The sequence below is a fragment of the Lipotes vexillifer genome, unplaced genomic scaffold (assembly GCF_000442215.2).
Source record: "Lipotes vexillifer unplaced genomic scaffold, Lipotes_vexillifer_v1.1 scaffold809, whole genome shotgun sequence".
Taxonomy (NCBI): Eukaryota; Metazoa; Chordata; class Mammalia; order Artiodactyla; family Lipotidae; genus Lipotes; species Lipotes vexillifer.
Window position 1 is genome coordinate 834,585 of NW_006788521.1, and position 12,382 is coordinate 846,966.

Below are 12,382 nucleotides of genomic sequence, written 5' to 3' on the forward strand. Positions count from 1 at the left end.
AAAGAAAGAGAGGAAAGAAAGAAAGAAGGAGAGGAAGGAAGGAAGGAAGTGGGCAGACAGGCAAAGACTGGAAAGGAAGAAATAAAGCAGTTTGTCTTCACATGATTGTCTACAAAGAAAATATCAAAGAGTGGATTCAAAGAGACTGAAAAGCAATGATGGGGAGATTATCTGTCAAGAGATTGGGTAAAATAGCTTGTCTTGGCCAAGGGCTTCTCCATCGGGCTTCTCTCTACAGGGTTTTTAAAGGTAATGGCAGCTTTGCAAGGAAATATTTTCTAGATGATGTTGGATTTATACTTTTCTTTTATATTCACAGAGTGGGCAGAAGGATTTGTCTCAGCACTACCTGCTCTTGAGTGGCTTCCAGGCCATTAAGCTCTGCCTCAACATTTCAAGGTAGGTGGAACTCAGAATGACATCCCCAAAGTGCATTGGATTCTGCTCTTTCCTCCACTGGATGCTGAAACTTCTGATAAATACCTTTAATTGCTATGAATAAACAGGATCAAGAAAGAGGAAAAACAACTACAGAAAAAATTCATAGATACTGTTTTTCAGTCATTTCAGAAAGATGTATTGTCTCACTACATGCATTCATGTTGTTCTTCATTGACATGTTATGGCCCCCTGGTCTACCAGTGGCGCCATGGTTCTCCTCTGGCACAGGCATAAGCAGAGAATCCAACATTCACAGAAACAGCCTTTCCCCTAGACTTTCCCATGAGACGAAAGCACATTCTTATCCTGGTGAGACAAAAGCCGTGTTCACCACTCTCATCCTGGTGAATACGTTGTCTCCTTTTACCCACTCTTCTATTTTATCTTTTTGGATAACCCTGATTATAAACCCACACCATGATGCGATGAACACCTCTGCACAGGTGTTTTCAGGCTTCCAACATTCATCCCTTTGTGCTCTTTGGCAGTGACACCCAGGTCTCAGTTTTGCTTTGCCTGCTGGGCAAAGAGAACAAATATTTTGAGAGCGGTTCCTGGACTAAAAGTTCTCTCTAGAACACCCCACCATTTATTTAATCAACTTTATATACTTGTAGCCTCACATTTTATGTCATTTCATCTTCCAGAATATTTTGATTCAAAATTGAATAACAATAATAATTCTGCTTCATATTGCTTAGAGTATAAAAACATGAAAGCTACTCATAATTATTAAAAATAATTTTCTAAAATTATATAATGTTATTCACTAGAGGTTCAGGGAAGTTGATGATGATATAACATAGAGAATATTCAGAATTTAGGAGTTTAAGGTATAAAAGCACTTTAATTTAAACTTTATGCTGACACTTAAAAGATTTATTTGAATTTACAAAGCATAGTAGGGAAAAAAGAGGTTTCAATTGGAGAAAAAAAGACCTGGGAATACTCTGAGGTGTAAAGTCACATGTGGAATCCAAAGGACTGAAGTAAGATCAATGTGTTTGTGGTATAATGTATGATGGGAAGAGTGATGAGAAAAGAAGCAGAAAAAGTAGATGAAGGCTTCTTTTGCCAGGTATCAGAGGATATCTCAGTGATCAGAATGAACAGAACTTTTCGTAAGGAAGATGATGGTTTTGTGGGGGATTAATTACGTGGGATAATAATCAGTATTGTAGATGATAAAAAGTGTAAGTATTCAATTCAAATAAATTTATTTTATTAAACTCAACAAAAGAGAAAATATCAAAGACTCTAAAAGTAAAGCTACATAATATTAATAGATGGCCCAATGATTATAAGCCATAAACTTAGGATTACTCATGTAATGAAGATAAATAATAATATCTACCTTATAGTGTAGCTAATGTAAGGCACCTTCCTGTGCCTACCATGTATAAAAAGTATAAAACCCAAAACAAACACAAAGGTTCTCAGGAATGCTGTGAATCTCCTAATGATTACAAACAATTAACTGACAGCACCAATGCTGACTGCCCGGGAATGATAACTTATAAGTAACTCATTTCCAAGTATCAACCTTGCATTCAAGGGTTCTTCACATAATATCTCAATCCTCAGAAAAACTCTATGAGAAAGATTTTAATGTTACCTTTACAACTCTCTAAAGATCAATCATGGGGTGGTGAACCTTAAGGTCTACTGCAGAGTGCTGTGTGAGGATGGTGCATTTATATCTGACCCAGGATGGAATCAACCAGGGCATGTTCCATAGAACATTACTAAGTTGGGATCTGAACAAAAAAAGTTTGAAACAAATGGAGTGGAGTTGCTAATAGATGTAGGCAAGCCAAAGTATTCAACTGTATTTTTTTTTTACATCTTCCTTCTTCATTGAGGAAAATCATCATAAAATAGAACTGTCCGCAATAAACATGACTAAGAGGAAAATGAAAACCAAGAAAGAGTAAGAACAAACTTAGAACACACTATGTTTCAAGCACAACATTAGAAGATTAATATATTTAGCAGCATAGTGATCTCAAGAAAGTAATTTAACCACTCCAAGTCTGCTTCCCCACCTAAAAAAGGAAGACAAAAATAAGGGTAACCTATAGGGATGTTGTGAGGATTAAATGATATGATATCTATAAAAACCTTACACAGCACTCAACAAATAAACACAACAGCTACTATCTTTACTATTATTATTATTTGCTCACTTGTCAAGTAAGTTGTAGAAGAGATTAGTGTCTTGGATGAAGATTGAATAGATGATCTTATGTCTTAAAATAATAAAATTCTAAGAAAAGTAAGGAATAAAATAGGTCAGACTTTCTATGCTTGCTACACAATGTTAAACCTAAATTAGGTTACATTATTAAAGGCTATTATTCCAAACAGTTGGAGAGGAGTTCACCACCTGTGCTGAGGCTTTCCTATCCTATAACACAGGAGAAAGCAAACTGAATCAGGAGTCTATCAGAAAAAAAGAATGAGGGAGAAAATGTGATTGTAAGATTGAAATAAACATTCTCAGACTAAAAAGAGAAATGAGAAAGGTTTTTGTTGTAACCACAAGTTAAGAAAACAAATAAATGAAACCAAATCAATAAATAACAAATCAATAAGACTGCTTATATCTGATGTTGTACCACATAGTTCAGGCTTCATGCTGCCTCAACAGTCCTGAACACTCATTTTCACACCTAATTATATGTTGCCCCATCATATCCTGTCTTATTTCCTTAACTGGACTGTAAACTTCTTGCAGATTAGAAAGCTAATTTTTTACATAATTTGCAATGTTAACAATATAAGAAACAGCAAACACCAACACTTATGAAACGCTAACATATATTTATATCCTGTAATAATTTCCCTTCTCATTAAACCTGGCAGACTGAACACATTCATCTCTGTTCTTTTCCCAAACTCAACTAAAATGACAGTAAAGAACTTTAAAAGGTATAAATTCACAATAATAATGAGAATACAACAGACGATATCAATGGACAAGAAATTTTAACAAAATTTTGGAAGCTGGAAAGACTATGGACATGTTGCAGCTGAACTTAGCAGATCAGAGAAAGCTGAAACCTAGGGCTGCAGAAGGGGTGGATGGTGGGGGAGAAAGGCAGTGAGAAGCAAACCAATGAATGCATAGCACTACTCCAGAAAGATTCAGTAACCAGAGGTACCAGCTACCAGGTAACCAGGAGGATGTGTATGGTGGGGCTAAAAACAGAAGGATTAGTTGAAAGTTTATGTAAGGAATAGGTAGTTTATCAGATGTCCTCTCCATAAGCCCAAGCAACTGGACTGCCTCTATCATCACAGAAGACAACACTCCAGGAGAGTATCTGATGCTTCCCCATCAAAATAGATCCTCCTCTGTTCATCTCTCCAGGTAATAAGGCCCCTACTACTGCCCTGCTACTCATTCTCCCTCTCCCTCTCCCTCTCCCTCTCCCTCTCTCTCTCTCTCTCTCTCTCTTTCTCTCTCTGCTACCCATTCTCTCTCTCTCTCTCTCTCTCTCTCTCTCACACACACACACTCACACACACACACACGCACACACACCTTCCAATTAGCACTCTTAAATATCGACAGCTAGCCAAGGAAAGCCTAAAATACTGTAGACTGACACAAAGAAAGGAAGGAAGGAAGGAGAGGAAGAAAGGGAGGGAGGAGGGAGGAAGAAAAGGAGAGAGAGAAAGAGAGAAGAATACATTTAAGAAAAGAAAAGGGAAAAAGAGAAAAGAAGGAGGAAAGAAGGGGAAAGAAGGAAGGAAGAGAGGGAGGGAGGGAGGAAGGAAGGAAGGGGGAAGGAAGGAAGGGGGGGAAAAGGAAGGGAGGAGGAAGGAAACACAGAAAAGGAAGAAGAAAACTTTAAAAAATATAATAATAATACCACCATAGAGAGACTATGTGATACTGCATCCATAAAACAAGAACAGGAGGATTCTCTTTAAAAGAAAAAAAAGAGAGAATTGAGAGAAAAAAGAACATATTCAGGAAAAATAGGATTCTGGTTCTTTCATCTTAGTTGGAATGTGGATGTGATAGCTAGAGCTGGAGCTGCTGTTTTACATGTAAGACAGAAACAAGTTGAGGACTGGAAAGAAAGATAAAAACAGCCTCAGTCTTTAATGACTGTTGAGCTGCCACTGGAGCCCCAAACCACCTCCAAAACTATGAGAGATTAAAAATAAAAGCAAAACCAAAAAACCTCTATCTCATATAATAAGCTATTTTTAGGTTTTCTGCCACTTGCATTTTAACCATATACTAATACAGTACATGTTACACAGTAAGTTTTCCCCCAAACCCCTATAAAATGAAACAAAGAAAATTATGTTCCAAGCTTATGATATTGTTCCTATTAACTATGCTTAAGTCTATTTTTTTTTTAAATAAATTTTTATTTTATTTATTTATTTATTTTTGGCTGCGTTGGGTCTTCGTTGCTGCACGCAGGCTTTCTCTAGTTGCGGCGAGCGGGGGCTACTCTTTGTTGTGGTGTGCGGGCTTCTCATTGCAGTGACTTCTCTTGTTGTGGAGCACGGGCTCTAGGCATGCGGGCTTCAGTAGTTGTGGCTACTGGGATCAGTAGTTGTGGCTCGTGGGCTCTAGAGCGCAGGCTCAGTAGTTGTGGTGCACAGGCTTAGTTGCTCCGTGGCATGTGGGATCTTCCCGGACCAGGGCTCGAACTTCTGTCCCCTGCCTTGGCAGGCGAATTCTTAACCGCTGTGCTACCAGGGAAGCCCTTAAGTCTATTTTATATTAGCCAAGAAAGCTGAATGCTAACACTTCAAATTTCAGGATTACATTCTAATCAAGTCTACCATGTGTAATAAAACGTAATGCTGAAGGACCTATGGAATATAGTCCCAGGTGTCCACAGCACACTACTCTCATTGTTTTCAGATGTTGCAGAATCACTCCACTAAGGCTTACTTTCAATTTCCCTTCAGCCTGACTTTCTTCTTTTAAATTCATATTGGATGACTGATGGCTAACATAATAAATATTTTATCTTTCTACACCCTTCCCCCAGGAAAAACATGCCTTTTTGAAAATGAGGCACTGTTAGACACCTGGAGTCTAAACTTAGTTCTTAACTCTTTTGTCCACAGTGAACACTGTGGCTTTTAAATGTTTTTACATTGCCATAAACTATCTATTAAAATATGCTATTCAATCTTACATAGATAAAAAAATTACTTTCATAACTAAACTAGAAAACCTAGAGACAGAATGATCAAGATTATGGAATAAAACATAGCTCAGTATGAGTTTAACTGCTTAGCTTCAGACTGCATCACCTATATTGTAAATTACAGTTATTCTGATATTGTCTAAAAATTTCTTAGTAAGTAAAAATTACAGAAAATGGTAAAGGAAAAATGTTCCGGCAGAAAAAGATCTATATAACTCTGGAATAATTTTCTTCTGAATTCTGACGCAGCTAATTAAATCAGTAATAGACCTGTTTCTATCCCCACAACTTTCTCCCAGGGTTCTGGCCTTTCCATTGGTGACTGGCTGGTACATGTGGCTAGGATATGAGGGTAATGACAGCAAGCACATTCGTACAGAATAAATACAAGGAAAGGGAAATTTGCCAAAGGGAAAATGCCAAAGGGAAAATAGGACAATAAAAGAAATAGTCTTAATAGACAACAGTCCACCTATTTATTCCTTTCAGAATCAATTCACTTGCCAAATTCTTACCATCTTTGTAACTGAGCCACGTCAACATAAGCTCAGGACTTTGACACACACATTATCAAACACAGATATGATCAATCAGAAGTAAACAACTCCATTTCTATATTGTTACAGTGCTAAAAGAACAAGCCCTCCTTATTAATCAAAGCATGGAACACTTTGTTTCTGCTCATGACAAGAATAACCAGTTTAGCAGACAACTCCTCCATCCTTAAAAGTCATTGCACTTATTGCTTATGGATAAAGAAGAAAGAAGTTAAGAGATGACTAAATATTCATCTTTAATTCTATTCATATTTGCATTGAAATTTTCATCTTATTTTTCTTGGCACTTATTTTCTATACTTTAACAAAAGACTTAAGTACTAGGAAGACAGCTGGTATCTATGAGAGAAAAAGTTGATACTCTTCTTACTTGTATAAGGTATGCAGTTGAGGGTGATAAATATTATTTATACTGAAAGGCTTAATGACCACTTCCACCCTCCCCCCGCCCCCCAAAAAAATTAATGGAGGGCCACACAGCTTAAAATTTATACTGGGGGAGGTTCTTCTGAAGGATCAAATACCACTGACCTGTCCCAAAGCAAATAAGACAAGGTAACCTGCCAAATCAATGCTCAGTATTCAGTAAACTTGACGTTCCCATAAATGCCACAACCACTCCATCAGACCCTAGCCAGACCAGGTTCTATGAAACCACCACAGTCCCTGAGACTGGTTCTTCCTTCCACCTATCTCTTAAACTGACCTCTAGCTGATACTTCTCAACTTTGGGCTTTCCTCAAAGGGAAGCAGTGAAGTTGGGAAATTCCCTCATATCAAAAGGCGATTTTACCTCTTAAATCTACATGCACCTGAAAAGGACAGGAACACACACTCACAGTTCAGAAAACTTTCCATGGGGTGAATGAAATTAAGGGAAGCCCTTTAGCCAAAGTCTACCACCTTCACATTATAGTCAACTATCAAACAGTTTGTATTTTAATTATTAACTGCTCAATTCATCACTGTGTATAACTAAAAAGGCATTGATTCTATTCTTATATCCCTTCCTAAAAAAGGAATAATGTGAGAGGGGTATTTGTAGAACAGAAAAACCAGATGAAAAAATGAATAATGTTGTAAATCAACAGAAGCTAGATGTTTTAGCAAAGACTCTTATCTAATATTCTCAATGTAGGTGAAATGCACAACAAATATAAATCAGAATATGTAACTGTTTCTTGTGGTAAAAAAAGAAAAAAATGGAAAAAAAGAAAGAAAGAAAAAAACTCACCTTCTCAATATTTATCTGGTGCTTTCTTAACCTCTCCAGGTCTGTTGGGATTACTATCTTAGTAAATTTCTGAATAGCTGGTTCAAGACGGCGTAATTTCACTTTTTCTTCATCTTCAGACATCCTAAAAAAATGTTGTATCTCTTCTACTTGCAACATCTACCTTCTCCACTCATGTAGAAAAACCTAAAAGGGAAATATTTATTTAAGAATTTTAAAAATCAATTTCCATTATTTTTAAAAGCCAACAATTAGGTAATTTTATAATATATTCTAAACACATACTCAACTTAATGCTGAACTTCAGTGACTGGTTTTTTAACAAAACTTTTATTTTAAAATCTTTTTCTCTCTACAAAGGTAATGTATATTCACTTTAGAATGATTAGAAAATAGGAAAAAGAGAATAAAATAAAATCAACAATCATCTCCTTACCTATAGTTAACTACTCTTTCCATTTTTCCCCCTCCCACCCCCATACTTCCATTTTGATGTATGTCTTTCCAGGGCTTTTTAATATAAGGATATATATATGTATGCATATAATTAAATAACTTTTTTCAAAAAACCAGAAGTACACTGTTCAAGTCTTTATCTCCCAATGTATCCTGGACAGTAAATAATGTTTTCTAAAAAAGTGTCAAATGGCAAAATTGGAAGAAAAAATTTCATTCTTAACATTTCTGCTGTAAAAACTCCATTTCTAATAAAACATATGTAATTATATACTTCAAATATATTATAAAATGCAACTTTTCTCATTGATGTCCTTTAAATTGCATCTTCCCTTTCTTACAAAGTGATTAGCATTGTCTACAATCAGTACACGTAACCAGTGACAGACCTGGAATAAGAACCCAGTATTCCTGAGAGTTCAATCAAATGCTTTCTAATTCACCAGTAGTTTTTTTTTTGAGCAGTGTTCCAGAGAGTCCAGGGTTATGTCTTTGGGGTCAGGGTAGGTGATGGTAAAGGTTATCAAGTGGACAGGCTCCAGGACCCCACACCTGCTTCAGTTGGAGAAAATTTACTTATATCTATTTCATAAATTTGAACTTATTAGATTTTCTGTAAATAAAGGGCTCCACTGCTTAGGCAAGCTTGAAAACCACTGTTGTACATCATGTTTTCATGCCGTCTAATTAGCCATAACCTCTCCCATATTAAAAATAAATAAGTTGACTATGTTAATTCCATTGGGTTATGGTATCTTAGACTTGGGTCCATAGAGATAGGGGTTTGGGACTTGAGAGTTCCTGAATGTTTGTTTACAAAAAATTATGAATATATTTTTGAATTATTTCAGAAGACAGAGTCCTTTGCTTTCAAGAAATTATCAAAAAGCTCTATCACTCCAGAATCATTAAGAACTATTATTCTAAATAATGTTGTTTCTCTCTTTCACAGTTGAAAATCTTGATTGGTTATACAGATTATCTCATCTACCAGTAACTTGGTCTTTACAGTTAATCTAAGCTTGAAAGCAAAAAAGGAAAATCTCCAGACACCAAAAATAAAGAGTCTAACAGCTACAGTAGTTAGTGGGAGATGATGGGGAAGTTCACTGCCAAAAGATTGGTCCACAGACCCAACAAAATGGGAAAATTTACAGCTAAGGGACTAGAGATAATAAAGTAACCTAAAAATAAAATTTAAATAGCTACATTTTAAAATAAAGATATAAAGAAAGAAACAGAATCTTTAAAAAAATTAGATAATATTATGAAACAGTAACAGGTCAATCTGAAAATAAACCAAGTAAAAATTCTACAAATAAAACCCTCCAAAGATGGGTTAAACAGTAAATTTTGTAACTGAAAAGACAATTATTGATTGGAAGCTATCAGTATGAACACAGAGGAATAAGGACACATAAAAAGAAGATAAGCAACATTAAGGATAAAATGACAAGCTCAATAACAAGTAGGGGTCCCATAAGGAAAGAATAAATAAAATGGCAAAAAGGCACTATTCAAAGAGAATATGCTGAGAATTAAGATGTAAAGCCTCAAAATGAAAATGCACATAAACACTAAGTAGCATAAATAAAAACCAAATTTACCTAAACACATGGAAGGGAAATTTCAGAACATTAGGGACAAAGAAAAAATATCTTAAAAAGGAAACCGGAGATAAAAGACAGATAAACTAAAACAACAAAAGCAGTAAACTTTTCATCAAAGCAACATATCAAAAGATCGGAATATCTTCAAAGTGCTGAGTTGGTATATACCCAGGTTAATTATTATTCACAAGTGAAGGTAAAATAATCATTTTCAGACATACAAAGACTGAGTTTATTACCAAGCCCTTCATTAAAAGAACTACTAAAAGGCATGCTTTAACAATAAAGAAAATAAACCCAAAAGAAAGGAATAGCAAGGAGCAAAAAAATATAATAAAGTTTACTGTTACTGGGTGAATAAAGGAAGCAATGAAGAACAAATAAAAGATTTATTGTGAATAACCTGATCAAATATAATAAAAATGTTTCCATGTAAATTATTATTTTTCTATAATGTATTTTTTTTTTTAGACATTTATTGGCCTTATACTTCTTGAAGTTTTTTGTCCCCTGAATATTTTAATTAATTAATTTATTTTTGCTGTGTTGGGTCTTCGTTTCTGTGCGAGGGCTTTCTCTAGTTGTGGCAAGTGGGGGCCACTCTTCATCGCGGTGCGCGGGCCTGTCTCTATCGCAGCCTCTCTTGTTGTGGAGCACAGGCTCCAGACGCGCAGGCTCAGTAGTTGTGGCTCACGGGCCTAGTTGCTCCGTGGCATGTGGGATCTTCCCGGACCGGGGCCCGAACCCGTGTCTCCTGCATCGGCAGGCAGATTCTCAACCACTGCGCCACCAGGGAAGCCCTATAATGTATTTTTTATAGCAGCATGGTATCACATTGTACAGATGTTCGATAATTTAATCATCTAATGTTGGCCACTCAGGATATTTCCAATTTTCCACTATTATAAACTAAACCACAGTGTAATTACTCTTCTTTCACACAAATCCATACTACCATCTATGATTATTTATTTAAAGTAAATACCTGGAAATAGAATTAATAGGTACACACATTTTTTAAGGCTTCTGATTCTAAATGTCCCAAAAAAGGCTATGCCTATTTACATTCCCACTAGCAACATATCAAAATGTCCACTTATCTGGATTAAAGACTTAAATGTGAGACCCGAAGCCAAAAAACTCCTAGAAGAAAACATAGGCAGTATACTCTTTGACACTGGCCTTAGCAATATGTTTTTGGATCTGTCTCCTCAGGCAAGGGCAACAAAAGCAAACAAAGAAATAGGACTACATCAAAATAAAAAGCTTTCTCAGTGAAGGAACCCATCAACAAAACAAAAAGGTAACCTATTAAATGAGAAAAGATATTTGGAAATGATATATCTGATAAGGCATTAATATCCAAAATATATAAAGAATTCACACAACTCAATATCAAAAAAATAAACAATCCAATCAAAAACTGGGTGGAGGATCTGAACATTTCTCCAGGAAAGACAGACAGATGGGAAACAGACACATGAAAAGATGATCAACATCTCTATAATCATCAGGAAAATGCAAATCAAAACCACAATGAGCTATCACCTCACACCTGTCAGAATGGCTATCATCAAAAAGACAAGAAATTTCAAGTGTTGGTTGTTGGCAAGGATGTGGAGAAAAGGGAACCCAAATGCATGTGGTGGGAATGTAAACTGGTGCAACCACTATGAAAAACAGTACGGAGGTTCCTCAAAAAATTAAAAACAGAACTATCATATGATCCACCAATTCTAATTCTGGTATTTATCTGAAGAAAATGAAAACACTAACTGAAAAGATATATACACCCCTATGTTCATAGAGCATTATTCACATTAGCAAGATATGGAAGCAACCTTTAAGTGCTCAAACATAGATGAATGGCTAAAGAAGATGTGATACATATACATACATACACACACACACACACACACACACACACACAATGGACTACTACTCAGCCATAAAAAAGAATGAAACCTTGCCATTTGCAACAACATGGATGGACCCAGAGGGTATTATGCTAAGTGAAATAAGCCAAAGAAAGACAAATGCCATATGATTTCATGTACACGTGGAATTTAAAAAACAAAACAGAACAGAAACAGATCCACAGATACAGAGAATACTCTGGTGGTCACCAGAACGGAGGCGGCATGGTGAGTGAAATGCATAAAGGGGAGTAAGGGGTGCACATTTCCAGTTATAAAATAAACAACTCACAGGGATGTAAGGTACAGCATACGGAATATAGGTGATAATATTGTAATGACTTTGTAGGATGATAGATGGTTACTAGACATCATGGTGATAAATTCATAATGTGTAAAAATGTCAAATCATTATGTTGTATACTGGAGATAAATACAGTATTGTATGTCAACTATACTTCAATTTAAAAAACTTTAAAATGTCCATTTATCCATACTCCAACCAATACCTGATATTATCATTCTTCTTAAGACATTCAACTGGTGACAAAAATGGTATCTCATTATTGTTTTATTTTGCATTCTTTATATTACTAATGAGATTGACTTATTCTCTATTTGCATTTCTTCTTTCATCAATTGCCTGCTCGTGCTACAGGGACTGTCTTTCTCTTATTATATTAACATATAATAGTCTCATAAATTATCAATATTTCCCTAACACTACTGTTCCCAGTTTATCACACTGCCTCTTGTGTTTTCTTCCACTATGCAGATTATATAAGAAGCTATCTTTATATCTATTACTATTCCTATCAAAATGTTTTTTAACATACCTGGTATTCAACAGATGCTAATGGAACTAAAACATTTCTTCACATGTCTCTTCTACACTATTTCTAATCCTATCACTCTAGTCAAACAGCACAATATGCATAGCACATTACAAGTGTCTTACTTGGCCTGTGTTTAGACTCTTTCC

The 12,382-nt window shown here is 35.6% G+C and overlaps 1 protein-coding gene across 1 annotated transcript in view; it reads right to left on the bottom strand.

Annotated features, from left to right (window-relative positions):
* The window catches only part of STX17 (syntaxin 17), a 95,483-nt gene that overhangs the window by 78,908 nt on the left and 4,193 nt on the right, over nt 1–12,382 (bottom strand). The window contains exon 2 of the mRNA XM_007461644.1: nt 7,419–7,604. Within this exon, the coding sequence (XP_007461706.1) occupies nt 7,419–7,577 (159 nt within the window). The 5' untranslated portion in view covers nt 7,578–7,604. The remainder of the gene's footprint in view (nt 1–7,418; nt 7,605–12,382) is intronic.